This window comes from Myotis daubentonii, chromosome 6 (assembly GCF_963259705.1).
Source record: "Myotis daubentonii chromosome 6, mMyoDau2.1, whole genome shotgun sequence".
Taxonomy (NCBI): domain Eukaryota; kingdom Metazoa; phylum Chordata; class Mammalia; order Chiroptera; family Vespertilionidae; genus Myotis; species Myotis daubentonii.
In genome coordinates, this window is record NC_081845.1 from 36,152,415 (window position 1) to 36,169,344 (window position 16,930).

Here is a 16,930-nt window from a genome sequence, read left to right on the forward strand (position 1 = left end):
AGTTAAGTGGATGCACTGACTGAGAAAGAGTGAGAACATCTCCGTAGAAATGGAGAGAATCCGGAATAGCCAGAATTGGAGAAAACTCTCAGTCCCCCACCAACCTCTCACCCCCACCTTCGATGAGACATTTCCTATGCCCTTCGATGAGGCAAAGGTGATCATATCTCCCATTATAAGGCATGCTGCTCCACTGAGGTTGGAATACAGCATGGAGTTTGGGGAAGTTTCCGAAGATATGTTAGAGGGAAAGTTTCCAGGAAGCCCCACTCCATCCCATTCTGCCCACTCATGACTGGGATGATGAGGGCCTGGGCCAAAAGAACATTGGTAACTGCACATATTTCCTCCCCCAAGAGAAAAACCTGCTTCTGTACCCGAGAACCAGGTTCTGAGTCCTGACTACTATGTGAGGAAGGGAAGAGGGGACGGTGGAACCAGGTGGGTTTTTCTTTAGGAGGTTGAGTCTCCAAGCACCACCCCACTTTCTCTAATCTAACTACCACCCTTAGATTCTCCAGGGCCAGAACCAGACTGAGATATCAAACTATAAATCTTACGCTATCTCCTAGAAATATCTCCTGGAAATTTTTACACTGCTTTGTTCTTAGAAACCCTCCTAGATTTCAGGACTATGATGGATATATTTTAATGTGTATAGTTCTTTTGATATTTCAATGGGAACTAGGGAGGGGTGAAAACTAAAGGTGTGAGTTCATTCAATAATCTGGAAGCAGGATTTTTCCCCCCTATCTAATACTGGATCTCATCCTGATTTGCTGTGTTCTCCAGTTCTCTCTACTACAAACATTTCCTCTCCTCTCTTCCCTTCCTTTGTTGCAAGCTTTCTTCCTAAGTGGGTCAAATCACACCACTCCCCGCTTTTAAAACCTATGGGGCTCCTCACCACCTAAAAAATAAAACCCCAAGCTCCAGCAACTCATCTAAGGTTCTTTCTATCTGGTAACAACCTGTCTTCCAATTTGCTATTTATATATCCATTCTTCAAAAAGATTTTCAGTTTCTTAAAATCCAGGCACCATTTCTCACTTTTCTATTCCCCACCACACACCACTGCCCATGGAAGGCTTACAAAAACATTGATTTCTTTCTCCTTCACTTCTATTAGGTAATCAATAAACACTTGCTTGAATGAATGAATCAATGCCTGAATGATCAAATTTATTTGCATTTACTTTTGCTTCAAAAAGTAAGACTAAATAACTATAATTTCACAACTCTAAATTTTAAAATCAGCAGTGCAATTTCAAAGCACAGGTAATTTTTTAAATTGTTCTATCTCCTCTCCCATAAACATTTACTACATAGCTTATTACCAAAAAATATTTTGAAGCTGTTGCTAGGTATTTTAACGTTTTGCACAGCATGTGTAAATAATAATATGTATGTGTTAAAGTGATATTGTTGCCTATAATATGTGGATTTTATTGATTGATACTCTAGGGTTATTTTATTGCCAACTTTTTTTAGAGATCAATCAATCAGCTGCCTCCTGCATGATCCCTAAAAAAAGTTGTCTAGCTCATGATATTACTTTCTTTTCCTTTTTCCCTACTAAAACACCTACACTCACATTTCTAGCCCTTCATTAAATTTCAGTGATAAGAACTCAGAAACATGGACAGCTTAAAATTGCATAGCAACTAGCACAATTTATGTTCCCCATAAACATTAACTATTAATAGCAGGAAAAATTAAAAAGTGATTTATAAGGAGACACATTGAGTGGACATTACGAAGATGCCCCAGTTTGCAATGGGTCTCTTGGAGTGAACAAGGCTATTCTCAAGAAGAATTCATTTTCCTTCATTGCTGCAATAGCAGCTCCTCCCTGCATTTGCTGATCTCACTTCTTCTTTCCTATAAACTGCTCAGCAGCACTGGTGGAAGCTATCTTTATTTGTTTAAAAATTGTTTTATAAGACAGTTCTCATCAAGTCAGCTTTATCATTCAATGAATTCAAAGTAAAATCTGACTTCCATATTTGCACACTAGAGCCCTTCCACCAAGCCTCCTCCTCCCCTTAAGAGGACAATCCAGCCACACGGGCCTCCACAGTGCTCTCCAAACACGCCAGCCTCTGGACCTCGTGTACCCTTTCCTCCTTTCTCACTTTGAATATTTAAATGGTCCTCCTCCCCTGAGCTCCCACAGCCATAGAGTATTTTCAACATGCTGTCCCCACCCCATACTCCACAAGAGTGATGTGCTACTATCTCAGTTCCTCACAGAGCTTTCCACAGTGTGTTTGACTTTTAAAAAATCCACTTTTTACTTTTCTACTAAAAAAGGCATCATACTTTCAAATATACATACAAAAATATATTTTTACAAAGGGACACCATAGTTATAAAATTTAGGTTGCTGTTCTTGAGGCCTACTAGTATTTCTCTCCACAGATGAGTCTTTCAACATTGGATTGAAGTTTGAGATTGCCTTTGAAGTCCGTCCCAGCAGCCAATTGATGATTCTCTCTCATCATTGATGTTTCTATCTCTCTATCTCCCTTCCTCTCTGAAATCAATAAAAACATATTTTTAAAAATAATAAAAAATAAATGATAGAACATTATCCTTATAGCTTCAGTTTAATTCTGCTTTACTATCATCGACTACAATTTTGGATTTGTTAACATACTGTATTGTTGCTTGTTGCTGTTACTGCTTCATCTCCTGCTGTCATTTGCTTATAGTGGTAAGCATGAGTAACCATATCATTAATGGGAAATGCACAATAGTACACACTTTGTTTTATTATTGTTGTTGTTGTTGGATAAGGAAATAACAAATGAATTTTTGCTATTGGTATGTCACTTTTATCCCTTAGTATCATTTATTTCCTATTCTTATAGGGAGAGAAAAATAAAGATGCACCTTCAAGAGATCCTATTGGCCTGAAATTCCTAGAGAAGAATGCTCCAAGAGACTCTCACTGCCACCTCTCCAACAGCCCTAGAGCAATAGAGCACGCCTATCAGTACGGAGGAACCGCCAACAGCCGCCAAGAGTTTGAACACTTGAAAGGAGATTTTGGTGAAAAGTAAAGTAACATACTATCCCTCCAGAAACATAATACCCTGACCAGCCTTCATCTTTATTTGCATATGTGTATTTCCAGTGTCTTTCCTTATCAACCTTCCAGTAGTTCAGAAGCATTCTCACTTACAATCTGAAAGCAATTTGTTGCGGGTGGGGGCGGGGAGCGGGGGGAGTGGGGGGGTAAGGGGAAAAGGTGATATCAAGGTTAGATGAGTCCCTGAAATTTGCCCCATCTTTCTCTCTTTGATTGTCTTTTCTTTTTGATAAGACACAGCAAATTCCTAGGATAATGCTGTTTTATGCACCTTACTTTGGGGAAGAAAGTCACAAAGAATGTAATTTATTGGAAAGTATAAATCATGCACTATTTAGTATTTATTTTGATGTCAAAAAATATGATTCACCTGACACCAAAATGGAAGATAATAAGAAAAAGATGATCATCTCTATCGGCCCTCAAGCTATCACTGAAGCTCCTCGTTTCTTCCTGGTATTTCACAAATCTTCAGGCTATTTAGTATTATTAAAGATTCCTTTTTAAATGTTAGCACCCAAACCAGGCCAGTGTGACTCAGTGGTTGAGTATCGACCTATCAACCAAGAGGTCACGGTTCCATTCCCGGTCAGGGCGAATGCCCAGGTTTCAGGCTCAATCCCCAGTAAGGAACATGCAGGAGGCAGCCAATCAATGATTCTCTCTCATCATTGAAGTTTCTATCTCTCTCTCCCTCTTCCTTCCTCTCTGAAATCAATAAAAATATTTTAAAAAATAAAATGTTAGCACCCAAATATTCTTATATAGGTCTTATATAGCTCTTTTGCTTAGACAGGCAGTACATTCAATAAGAAATGTCTAATAACTTCTAATTTGCTATTTGCCTAATAGGCAAAATCAGTATTTTGTATCCTTCAGGAAGAATGTGGAAGTCAGCCTAGTAAATGTATTTTATCTATGGCCTGGAGCTAAAGTTATAGAAAGTTTTAATTTCTACACACTTTGGTGGTCATACTTAATATGTGATATTCATTGATTAATTTTTACTGTGGAAAAATTGCATCTGTATTTTAGATAGTATACAAATCATATTGTTTATATGCCCATATGCATATTAATCAATCACTAGTATTTTGTCCACTTGAATAAGCTTCCTTAACATAGATTTTTGCTAAACTAATTGCAACCACATTTTTAAAGCAAGATATGACATGATCTTTAGTTGAAACAACACTTCCTTAAATGTGGAATGTATTCGTGTTGTATAAGGAAAGGAGAAGGATTTACATTTTTTGCACTAGCAGTGCTTATCCATACTTCACTAATAATGCTAAAGAACCATTAGAAGAAGCGCTGCCTGGGAGCACAGAGAATGGCTACTTACTTCTTCTCCCTTACTGGGTATTGCTTTGGGAAGTTAGAGATCACCCTCAGTCTCATTTCACATGTGGCAACCTTTTTCTTTCCATTTGCCAGATCTCAGTTTTCCATTCGTCTGAAAACTCGCTCCTCCCATGGGATGATTTTCTATGTCTCAGATCAGGAAGAAAATGACTTCATGACTCTATTCTTAGCCCACGGCCGCTTGGTTTTCATGTTTAATGTTGGCCACAAGAAACTGAAGATTAGGAGCCAAGAGAAATACAATGATGGATTGTGGCATGATGTAAGTTGAAGGCAGAGAATATTATTCTCAGCAAATATTCACCACTGGCAAATGGACTGGCACTAATGCCCCACTATTGGTTTCTCTAGAAGCTTCTATTTTAAACTTGTTTCCATACGCTCAGAGTTCAATTTCAAAAACTTGTATTAATTTCTTATAAAAATCCTGAAGCACCCTCTTTTAAAAGAGATACAGTCTGAGTATAACTTTTTGACCAATCAATTTTAATGCAATTATTTTAACCAAAGAATCAATGGCCAACATAAACTGAAGTTTGGTGTCTAAGGATTTTTCACTTGTGTTTTTCCTACTGCCTTAATATTCTAGATTTTCAACAACAATTACTAAATGTCTTTCCTGGACTAAGCTGTGGAAGATGCAAAGTGAGGAGTGTATCTGTTAGGGAGATAGGACATAACAGGGAGAACTACCTGAGTACTGAAGCAAGTCAGTGTGTATATAATGGAAAGAGTAAGCAATGTAAGCTGCCTTAAAGCAAATTATAATAGATTAAGGAGACAGCAAGTAGGCTGGCCAGCTGGAAGAGCTTTATAGAGAACTCTGCCAAATATATGCTACATTCAGAAGTTAAGACTGTAACTTTGAATCAAGCCTCGAAGCAAGAGACAAACTCCTGACCTTCAGAGAAGGACCCTTTTTCCAAAGGATTTCTGCAGATTTCCCACAGTCTTGAAATAGTAAAGTTGGGAGGGGAGGCAACATGGTCTTTCCCCTCATCCGGGGATGTACTGGAGATGTGCTATTTACCTTCTCTCCACCCAGGTGATATTTATTCGGGAAAAGAGCAGTGGCCGACTGGTAATTGATGGTCTTCGAGTCTTAGAAGAGAGTCTCCCTCCTACGAGAGCTGCCTGGAAAATCAAAGGTCCCATGTATTTGGGAGGTGTCGCTCCTGGGAGAGCTGTGAAAAATGTCCAGGTAAGCCAGGTTGTGACTAGGGAGAGTCGTTGACCTTTAGAGCTGGAAGATCATTTACTCCAGCCCTCCTTCTATGATTAGGAAACTGGCCAGAGTGAAACGGTAGTTTGGCTGGAGATGACTGAGTGTTGTACACCCTCTGGCATTACAAAGTCAGAAGTGAGCTTTTAATTCTAGGTAAAAGTGAGATGAAAAAAGTTTCAGAGGTATAAATTATCATGAAAATTTATGTTTTTGGAAGATTCTTATTTATCCAGCAAGTACCCATACCTTTAGGTTAAAAAAAAAAAAAAAAAAAGGAAGTCATTTGATTATGTATTATTGAGTGAAAAAAACCTTCAGGCAATTATGTAAACCATTATCCCATTTTTGTTTCTTAACACACACACACACACACAATTTGTAAATGTGCAAGGAAATATGGTTACCCTGAGAGAAGTGAGGGCATAGTAAGAAACATGTTATTTTTATAATTTAAAAGTTTAAAATATTATACTTTTAAAAAACAATTTTATAATAAAGGGACTGCATTAAAGGGCTAAATTTTCATATATAAATATAGATTGATTTTAACACAGTTAATACATTTCTAAAATTCATTACATATGGGATAACACAAAAAGGCAAGTAGTCCCATTTTATGACCACCTCTTTAAAAGATTTCAAAAGCAGTTATCATGTCCTGTGGTATGATAAATATTCAACCACAAAGACAGCCAATGGAGCCAGAAATTTGAGCTTTCTGATGTTTATTTAGCCATAGTAAATTTAACAAGAACGTTGCTAGCCCTGATCAGTGTTAGATGATCTCTTAGACACAGCTATCATTCTTGAAGAAAAACAAACTAGGATATTTCTAATATTTACTTTGAAAATCACAACTACAATTTATTTGGTCATGGTATACGTAAACATTTTCATACTTAATTACAGTAGGCTGACATCAAGGAAAATTCCAGCTTGAAAGAACTAGTTAAAAAGCAACTACCTGGAAAACTATTTATCATTCAGATAGCTAAGATAAATCAGGAATTACTTGGTTTCTCTCGAGACTCAAATTCCTTCACTTTTATTCCCTTTGGTGCATCTGTGAGTGTTGAAAAAATGGATTTTAAGAAATGTCTTCTTCCCTTAGATAAACTCAGTCTACAGTTTCAGTGGCTGTCTCAGCAATCTCCAGCTCAATGGGGCCTCCATCACCTCTGCTTCTCAGACATTTAGCGTGACTCCTTGTTTTGAAGGTCCAATGGAAACAGGAACATACTTTTCAACAGAAGGAGGATATGCAGTTCTGGGTAACAATGACTTATGCTAAAAACATGAATCATGAAATACTTCTTTCTTAGGACTGGATAACAGGGATATTGGGGCCCATTAGTTAGAACTTCAGAATGCCAAACTCACTCAGCCCTAGAAAATGGCCTCTTTCCACAAGGACCACTTCCTCCCTTCCTACTACGCCAAACCAGAAACCCAGGCCCATCCCTGATTGCTTTCCCTGACCAGAGCTTCTCCACAGTTTCAAAACCTCTGGATGCAGACCATCTTGGCTCTTTTAGAATTGTCTATGCTGCTCTGTGGTCTGATCCATGTCAGCTCTTGACCACCTGGCTCTCTAGGTCTTCCTCTCCTCCCTCATAGCATGACTCATTGTCCCTACTAAAGGAAGTTCCACTTCCTCCCCTTGTGCTATAACAGCAGCAGACAGTGCTAACCTTCAGAAATTTTATTTCTGAACTAGAGGCCCGGTGCATGAAATTTTTGCACAGGTAGGGTCCCTAGGCCTGGCCAGTGATCAGAGATCTGTAGGGCGACCAGCAGGGCAATCGGGGGACCCCCACTGGCACCTGTCTTGGCTGGCCTGGGGCCTGCAGGCTGGGGGCAGCTCCTGCATTGAGCATCTGCCCCTGGTGGTCAGTGCACGTCATAGCAACCAGTCATTCTACCAGTCGATTTGCATATTAGGCTTTTATTATATAGGATTTGTATTCTCCTTGGCTATTACATTCTCTCTCATTCAACAGTTTTTATTGTATGCTTCCAATCTGACTGTCCCTCTGCCAGGTGAAGGAACATAAAAGTTCTAAAAATAAATAGAAGCTTACTGACTACACACAATCACCATCCAGTACATTCCAACAAACATTCCTTAGCACAACCATTAGGTGTGAGCACCAGGGTATGTGTTGGGAAAGAGGATAGGAAAAAGGTATAAAATGTTCCACATATTCCCTGCTCTCAAGGCCCTTAGGTACTTTGTGCTCCTGAATAAAGACATTCCAATGCAGCCAAGTAGACCTTCTTAAACCACCACAATGTCCAATAGAGTAACTAGAGGGAATATTTCCTCTCTTTGTCTAGCTCATGATATTACTTTCTTTTCCCTTTTTCCCTACTAAAGCACCTACACTCACATTTCTCAGCCCTTCATTAAATTTCAGTGATAAGAACTCAGAAATATGGACAGCTTAAAATGCATAGTAACTAGCACAATTTATGTTCCCCATAAACATTAACTATTAATAGCAGGAAAAATTAAAAAGTGATTTATAAGGAGACACATTGAGTGAACATTACGAAGATGCCCCAGTTTGCAATGGGTCTCTTGGAGTGAAAAAGGCTATTCTCAAGAAGAATTCATTTTCTTTCATCGCTGCAATAGCAGCTCCTACCTGCATTTGCTGATCTCACTTCTTCTTTCCTATAAAATGCTCAGCAGCACTGGTGGAAGCTATCTTTATTTGTTTAAAAATTGTTTTATAAGACAGATCTCATCAAGTCAGCTTTATCGTTCAATGAATTTAAAATAAAGTCTGACTTCCATATTGGCACACTAGAGCCCTTCCACCATATCTCCTCCTCCCCCACAGTGGTTCTCAACCTTCCTAATGCCGCGACCCTTTAATACAGTTCCTCATGTTGTGGTGACCCCCAACCATAAAATTATTTTCGTTGCTACTTTATAACTGTAATTTTGCTACTGTTATGAATCATAATGTAAATATCTGATATGCAGGATGTATTTTCATTGTTCGCGACTCACAGGTTGAGAACCGTTGCCTTAAGAGGACAATCCAGCCACAGGGGCCTCCACAGTGCTCTCCAAACACTCCAGCCTCTGGACCTCTTGTACCCTTTCCTCCTTTCTCACTTTGGACATATTAAATGGTCCTCCTCCCCTGAGCTCCCACAGTCATAGAGTATTTTCAACATGCTGTCCCCACCCCATACTCCACAAGAGTGATGTGCTACTATCTCAGTTCCCCACAGAGCTTTCCACAGTGTGTTTGACATTAAAAAAAAAATCCACTTTCTACTTTTCTACTAAAAAAGGCATCATACTTTCAAATATACATACAAAAATATATTATTACAAAGTGACACCGTAGTTACAGAATTTAGGTTGCTGTTCTTGAGGCCTACTAGTATTTCTCTCCACAGATGAGTCTTTCAACATTGGACTGAAGTTTGAGATTGCCTTTGAAGTCCGACCCAGAAGCAGTTCCGGAACCCTTGTTCACGGCCACAGTGTCAACGGGGAGTACCTAAATGTTCACATGAAAAATGGTCAGGTAGGGTGTTGAAAATTGTGTTAACGGGCTGTCTCCTGTGACCTTGGCTTCTAGATCTAAAGAAGATATATTTTACAGAAGGATTTCATCAATCTTTCCTAACTGGGAGGGGAAAAAAACAGGGAAGCTATAACATGAAATTTAGATGCAGGCAATATTGAGATTCAAATTTAGGTATATGCTGGGAATTGATTTGATTAGAACAAAGAGCCATGAAAATGTGACATAGGTTTTTAAAAAAAATCAACAATAACCACATAATTAAAGGGTTTTAACAAAATAATTGCACCTTTCTTTTTACAACAAATGGAAGCAGAAAACATACCCAACTATCAAAACCAACAAACATTAAAACAGCTATCTAGAATCTATGTATACTAGATGTATATACATACATATATTATGTTCAAAGCTAGAAATTTTAAAAATTGTTATAAATACAACTTTCATTCTAAAATAGTACTAAAGAGCTTCCATGAGATCATTCAAATATAAGAAAAAGCAACATATCTTATTGGTGTCCCTAACTTGACATAACTGATTTTGAGTTCTGATACCTTCTATTAAACCATGTAATAATAATAAAATGAATCCTTCTATGGTGCTTCCTATTTGCGAAGCACTATTCTAAATGCTCCATATGGACTAACTCATTTAATCCCCAGTAGTTCTGTGAGGTCGGTATTATTATCTTCCTTGTTTTACAAATGAGAAACCTGGCGGAGTAAGTGGGAGCACGGGCATATGAACCCAGGCAGTTTGGCTCCAAAGGCCATGCTCTTCACCAATGCCACAGGTGCTTTGTCTAACACCTTTAAAAAGTAAAGGACTTCATTCTGTTATCTTATTCTTCCTCTTCCTCATCTCTCCTGTCCTTATTTTGTTCTCTCTTCTCAGAGCATTCAGTTTAAACTACTTCATAGCCTATTGCAGAGTGACCCCTTGTGTTCAAATTGCAAAGCGTGTATAGATGTTTGTTAACCAATGCTTCCCTGTGAGTTAAGAAATTTCGTTTTATCACGATGAAGAGAAATTAATTAAGATATATAATGTACCTGGTCTTTTGCAGGTCATAGTGAAAGTCAACAATGGCATTAGAGACTTTTCCACCTCAGTCACTCCCAAGCAGAGTCTCTGTGATGGCCGATGGCACAGAATTACAGGTGAGGAGAGCTGTGTCCTGGGTTTCCTTATAAAGTGAGTCCACACACCCACCTGCGGGATGCTGCTGGCAGAACTTAGACTATAACCCATATGATGGAATAGATGATCAATGAGAGTCTAGAAGTAGCTGAGAAGAGAGTCAAATGTTATTGTACTAAAATTTACATTGAATCCACATGTTATTTGAAAATATGAATGCTGCCAAAATAGTTTTATGGAGTTATTTAAATAATGCATAACTTATGGGAAAAATTTGTGGCAGTATCTTAAGTATTCTTAAATATCTATATGAAAAGAGTAGCAAAGGAAAATGTCACAATGATTGCTTGGTTAGACATTGATGTTTTCAATGGTATAAAAGTAAGTGTGGGATTTATTCTGAATAAAACCTGTTGCTGTGATAAATAAGTTTATGTGAAAATGAATCACTTCAGTGCCATCTTTGACCAGACTTTGCCTTGTATTTCAGTTATTAGAGATTCAAATGTGGTTCAGTTGGATGTAGACTCTGAAGTGAACCATGTGGTGGGACCCCTGAATCCAACACCAGTTGATCACAGGGAGCCTGTGTTTGTTGGAGGTGTTCCAGGTAAGAATTGTTTAAAAAGGACAAGTTCCAAATCCGAAAAACAGTAAGTTCTCATCATTACCGTTATAGTATTGAGAATTGAGCCAAGTGTTTTCACAATTCATCTAATAACTCTAAGGATTTTATATACAATGTCCTTTCATGGGAAAAAGTATACTGACACCTGTGACTCCTCATACAAGGATTATAACGAAGTAACACCGAAAAAACTATACTCCAACACTCTAACCAGTAGATATTACTCTCCCTCTGCCATATTTGTTTATCCTTTCCTTTTCCCTTTACAAAGCCTCCTCACAGACACACAGTGAAACACTATCCCTAGCACAAAGAAAACTCATTTTCTAATACTGCTCTAGGATCTGAGAACCTTGGACTAAAAGTTCACTGATAATTGCTTCCATTACTTAGTAGGAAAGAAGAGAATACAGTGTTCTCCCTGTCCAGGATTAGGCTCAATTTTCACAAAAAGTTGCAGACCTGGAGTTCTGTTGTTCTTATGTAGTGGCATGTCCCAAAGAAGGTTCCCAGTTGCAATTCTGTAAACATCATCAGTAACATCGCTGCTGTCATCTTCCAAGAAGGGTGTGTAACCCAGGATGGTGAGAGGAGGACACATATGAACAGCCCACATTTGTTTTAAACCTCAGAAGCAGGCACCATGACCTATTTTTTTCCAGCTGTTTTAGTGTTATTTTTTTTTAATTTTATCTGTTTTAATATTCTGTTTAAAGTATTACAGATGTTCCTTTTTTTCCCCCATTGACCCCTCCACCTCGAACCTGCCCCCCCACCTTCGCCACACTATTGTCTGTGTCCATGGGTTACACATATATGCATATAAATTCTTTGGTTAATCTCTCCCCACTCCTCAAGTCCCCCACCTTCCCTTCTGAGATTAATCAGTCTGTTCCATGCTTCTATGTCTCTGGATCCAGTTTGTTCATCAGTTTATTTTGTTCATTAGATTCCACATATGAGTGAGAGCATGTGATACTTGTCTTTCTCTGACTGGTAACCCATGAGACAGCATGGAGGGACCATGACCTTTCATTAAATGTTTTTGTTTTCACACATTTCAATAACTTGGAAAAACCAAATACTATACAGCTGGAGAGAAGGATATAAGAAAAAAAGATAACAAAACTTTTATATCTGGAATTTGGTTGGGACGTTAAGGAAAAACAACATGAGTTTCCCCAACCTCCTAACTAAATTATTTTAGACTGGCCCATACAAAGGCAGATAATGTTTTAAGTAATAGAGTGAGAAAGCACAGATAAAATTGTGCATCTGACTTTGGGTATTCCCAACATTATTACTAAACTCTCCTCTGCTTTGTAAAATGTAAAATTTTCAAACACCAACATTGACAATGGCAGTAACTTGCTGATGAAATACTTGGGACACCCATAAAGCAACCCTTCCTCTCCTTCATTGTCCCTAGCCCTTCCTATTGCTCTTGCTTTCCATTCTGAAAGGGAATCTTGGCAAAGGCCATCACAGCACTTACCAAGTGGATGTGTCACATCATTTCTTATATTTCTTCACATTGCTTTATTTCTAAATATTACAATATCATTTAAAATATTTTAAATTCCCCAAGGGCCTACAGGATCAAGTTGAGCATAGCACACAAGGCCCTTGATCATCTGGCCCCTCCTTAACCCTGCCTCTAGGGTCTTCCCAGGCCTTCCAGGACTTGCAGTTCCCTGAATGTGCAATGATGCTCTCTTTGCTCCAGGCCTTTGCCCAGGTGCACAGGGACTCAGTTTCTTGAAAATGTTTTCCTTCTTTTCCTTCGCTAGGACCTTTTCAAGAAATAACTTCTTCCATTCCTCCCCCAGTGTAACTCCTTTCTGACCTTTAGGACTCAGCTCAGATTCTACTTGTATAGACATGCCCCCTTTCTCCCTAGAACATGCTATGCATACTGCTGTTACAGCATTTACCACAGAATGTTGTTGAAATAAATAGTATATTCCTTGCTGCCAGGGAACATGACTTCATTCAACACACAACAAACATTTATTAAGAGTCTATAAAACCCCATGCTAGGTTCTGGGAAACGGACAAAACAAGGATGGCCCTCCCTCATATAAGTTATATTTGTTCTTTACTTTGCACCCAAAGTACTCACTATTTCACACAAACAAATATTTGTCTCTTTTATTTTTGTTAGTTTTAGATTCTGATCTCAGCATCACATACCACCATCATATCTCACTACAGCAGTTGGTAAGCTCCACAGACTGGGTGGGCAAGATGCACCTGAAGACAAATTCAGCCTGCCTGAGACATAATGAATAGTGAATTATATTTAATTTGTATTGATTTTTGAGAGAGAAACACAGAGAGAGAGCCATCAATTTGTTGTTCCACTTGTTTATGCATTCATTGGTTGATTCGTATATGTGCCCTGACCAGGGATCAAACCTGCAACCTTGGCATATCGGGACAATGCTCTAACCAACTGAGCTATTTGGCCATGGAAAAGAGCAAATTTCAGATAATGAGCCAGCACACAGGAACTAGCATGTGAGGGGGTGCCTAACCACCAGCCCAAAGCTTTTAATTCCTTCTAGGGATCATGCCAGCAAACTTAGCACAAAAGCAATTTTGTTTGTAAGAACAAACAAAAATTATAGTTTAAGCTGATGTCATTCATTACATCATTTTAAGCTGTTCAAGATTAATTCCACCAAGATCACATCAGAAACTGGGGCATGAAACAGAATAACTAGAGGAAATTAGGCATAAACTAAAACCCCCATATGAAATTAATTCTCTTAGAATCCCAACCAGTTCTTCTATACCATGTGGAACCCTGGTGACATTATTTCTATTAATAAAACGTTAATTCATTAAAATTCAATGAAGTACACACCAAAATAAGTCAACTTTACTGTATGATAATTTAAAAGTCAACGTTAGAAGTAAAAAAAAAATTTTGTTACTGTAGTCCACAAGTGCACACACACACACACACACATACACACACATGCACACACACACAGATCTGACCTTACATTCCTTTAGTGAAAATCCTGAATTATCCTGTATATAGCCAGGCTTTCAGCCTGAGGAATGTGCACTCTTAAAATCATGTGTTGATTTTATTAATTACCTTAGGGTTCTGGAGCACTTTATTATTGTCATTACCTATAGTAAGTCGTGTCGTGAATTAGGAATACCATAAATTTCTGTATGAATTATTTCCTCTAGATGACGTCCCCCATGAGCTAAAAGGTGGTAAGCTTGGACAGAATCAAAATCCGCGTTCTAAAACTAGTCTCCAAAATGGGCAGAAGACTTACATACAGTCTTTCATGTTTGCTCATTTTTATTCTGATGATGTACACTGAGCAGGCATAAAGAATATATATATATAGTCATACTAATCTAGAGAAAGGGGGAATTGATCTTTCAGGCCCCTTCCAAATCTAAAACTTTATAATTATCATGCTAGATATGAAATGCTATTTCCATTATTTATTTTTAGTACAAAGCTTCTGTGTATCCTTAATCTACATTGCATAGAAAACTTATTCTAGCAGCTTGATATTTAATTTGCTGTGTTGTTTTATATTCCTTCCTGACTTATTTCTAAGTATTTTTCATCTTTTATCTGCTCCTGCTCACATAGCTTTTTGTACATAATAATAAGCTTTGGCTTAATGGATTTTAATTTTATAATATTTCTAAGCTCTTTAAATTGCTTTAAATTATATTGCTTCTATCATCCCAACACATTTAATTGTGTCTGTGCAATTAATAAGCATAAGGTTTCTTCTAGATCTCTAATTAAGATAAGAAAGTTCTCCTGGCATACCGCAGGGCACCTTTGCCCACACAAAGACTAGGCTGGTTATCACTATCCTATTTATAGTTCTTAAACCCTGAGCTCAGAAAAATTAAAACTTGGTTTATTCGAATTCATTATTTTCTCATTATGTTTTATGAGCTTGGCAAAAGTGTGGAGGCTTAAGGGTGAACAATAATGATACCAATTAAATAGAAACATTAACCAAGTCCAAAAATAGTATGGAAACTAAAATTTCTTCCCCCTTCTCAGCAAAACACACAAAATAAGTGGGGCTCGGGTAAAATTAACTCCAAAAAGTACAGGTAGATCCTGAAAATTCACTGCTGAGGCTTTGCATGTAACTGGCAAACTTCTGTTTTGGAAGACGGCTGAAACATACTTAGAAATTTATTGTGAAAAACATGGAAAAACTTTGTAGTTACCACATGTTCATATTACTTCAAAAGCAGATTATGTCCCTAAGAATATTAGTAAGTAACTGTATCTCATTTTTGACATGTAAATCATCCTGATGTGAACAATTTTTACCGTGAAATACTATCTGGGCTTGGAATGCCTCAGTTGCCATCTTTCATTGCTTTCTTTCTTCAGAGTCTCTACTGACACCACACTTGGCCCCCGGCAGACCCTTCACGGGCTGCATCCGTCACTTTGTGATTGATGGCCGCGCAGTGAGCTTCAGTAAAGCAGCCCTGGTCAGCGGCGCCGTGAGCATCAACTCCTGCCCAGCAGCCTGACACAGCAGAGCAAAGATGCCCAAGTACGAAGTTCTTCCGAGCACTGAGAGGGACTCCAAGCCAGCCGGAGGACCAGCAGCCCTTCCCCCTGTGGGAGCTTTCAGCCATGGCTTAAAGGGATCATCAGGGACTGGATGTTTATTATTTCTCATTTGGATTCTTACTTTGGATCTAAAATGTCTGCAATCAAAGAAGTGTTAAACTTTCTTGTATTACTTCCTGCTGGTGAAATTATTGTTCCTGTTTCTAATAAAATAGAAGGGACACATTTTTAAAGTGTGGCTAGATTCTCAGATTCATCTTTCTTTTGAGGAAGATACTGTTCAATCTATACCAAAATATTTTTGGTATGCTTTTCGTTATCCTAGAAAGATTTACTGATTTACATAACATCTAAAAACAGATGACAGATTTGCTTTTAGCACTTCTGATTTGTCTATCAATATAACAAGAACTAGAGGCCGTGCACAAAAATTTGTGCACTCGGGGGGTCCCTCAGCCCGGCCTATGCCCTCTTGCAGTGTGGGACCCCTCAGAGGATGTCCACCCCAGCAGGGACCCTACCCCATGGAGGTTTGCCTAGCCTGGGTGAGGGGCTGATGGTTGTTTTCAGGCTGGCCACGCTGCCTTTAGTGTGGGGGGTCCCTACTGGGGTGCCTGGCCAGTCTGGATGAGGGGCTGAGGGCCGTTTTCAGGCTGGTCAAGCACCCTGGAGACGTAAGCTCCCAGCCTCTCCTTTTTTCTTTTTTTTTTTATTCTGGGATTTATTTACCTTCTATAATTGAAACTTTGTTGCCTTTAGTGGAGGCCTGCGGAAAGCTTGGCTTCCTCCATCACCAGGGGCAACCCACTCCTGCTCACTCCAGCTCCGTGGCCACGGCTGGCTGAAAGCTGGTATCTGGGGTTTGTTTACCTTCTATAATTGAAACTTTGTTGCTTTCAGTGGAGCTCAAAGCCGGGCCACGGCAGGCGGGGAACCTTGGCTTCCTCCATCACTGGAGCAAGCAAGCCTCCTGCTCGCTCCAGCTCCATGGCTTCCAGCCACCATCTTGGTTGGGTTAATTTGCATATAGTCGCTCTGATTGGCTGGTGGGCGTGGCTTAAGGCATAGCAAAAGTATGGTCAATTTGCATGTTTGTCTTTTATTAGTATAGGATGTTTTAGGTTTATAGCAGTTATTAAGCTGTAATAAAGTAAATTTCTAACAAATTATTAGAAACATTAAATTATACTTTAATTTTTCTAGATAAGAAAAAAGGAATTAAACAAACTACTTTTTTTCCTTATTTCTTTAAAATAAAATTGTACATAAAGGGAGGCTCCTGTGGGATATTATTACGGAGTTCTATAGGAATACTGGGGGGGGGGGGGGGGTGACAGTA

At 38.7% G+C, this 16,930-nt stretch overlaps 1 protein-coding gene across 3 annotated transcripts in view; it reads left to right on the top strand.

Annotated features, from left to right (window-relative positions):
- LAMA4 (laminin subunit alpha 4) overlaps positions 1 to 15,817 on the top strand; it is a 136,334-nt gene extending 120,517 nt beyond the window's left edge. For all 3 annotated transcript variants that reach the window (XM_059700659.1, XM_059700658.1, XM_059700660.1), the window contains exons 32-39: positions 2,874 to 3,061; positions 4,532 to 4,721; positions 5,505 to 5,660; positions 6,796 to 6,955; positions 9,102 to 9,232; positions 10,302 to 10,395; positions 10,866 to 10,985; positions 15,403 to 15,817. In XM_059700659.1, coding sequence (XP_059556642.1) covers positions 2,874 to 3,061; positions 4,532 to 4,721; positions 5,505 to 5,660; positions 6,796 to 6,955; positions 9,102 to 9,232; positions 10,302 to 10,395; positions 10,866 to 10,985; positions 15,403 to 15,548 — 1,185 coding nt within the window. In that variant the 3' untranslated portion in view covers positions 15,549 to 15,817. The remainder of the gene's footprint in view (positions 1 to 2,873; positions 3,062 to 4,531; positions 4,722 to 5,504; positions 5,661 to 6,795; positions 6,956 to 9,101; positions 9,233 to 10,301; positions 10,396 to 10,865; positions 10,986 to 15,402) is intronic.
- Positions 15,818 to 16,930: the final 1,113 nt, after the last annotated feature.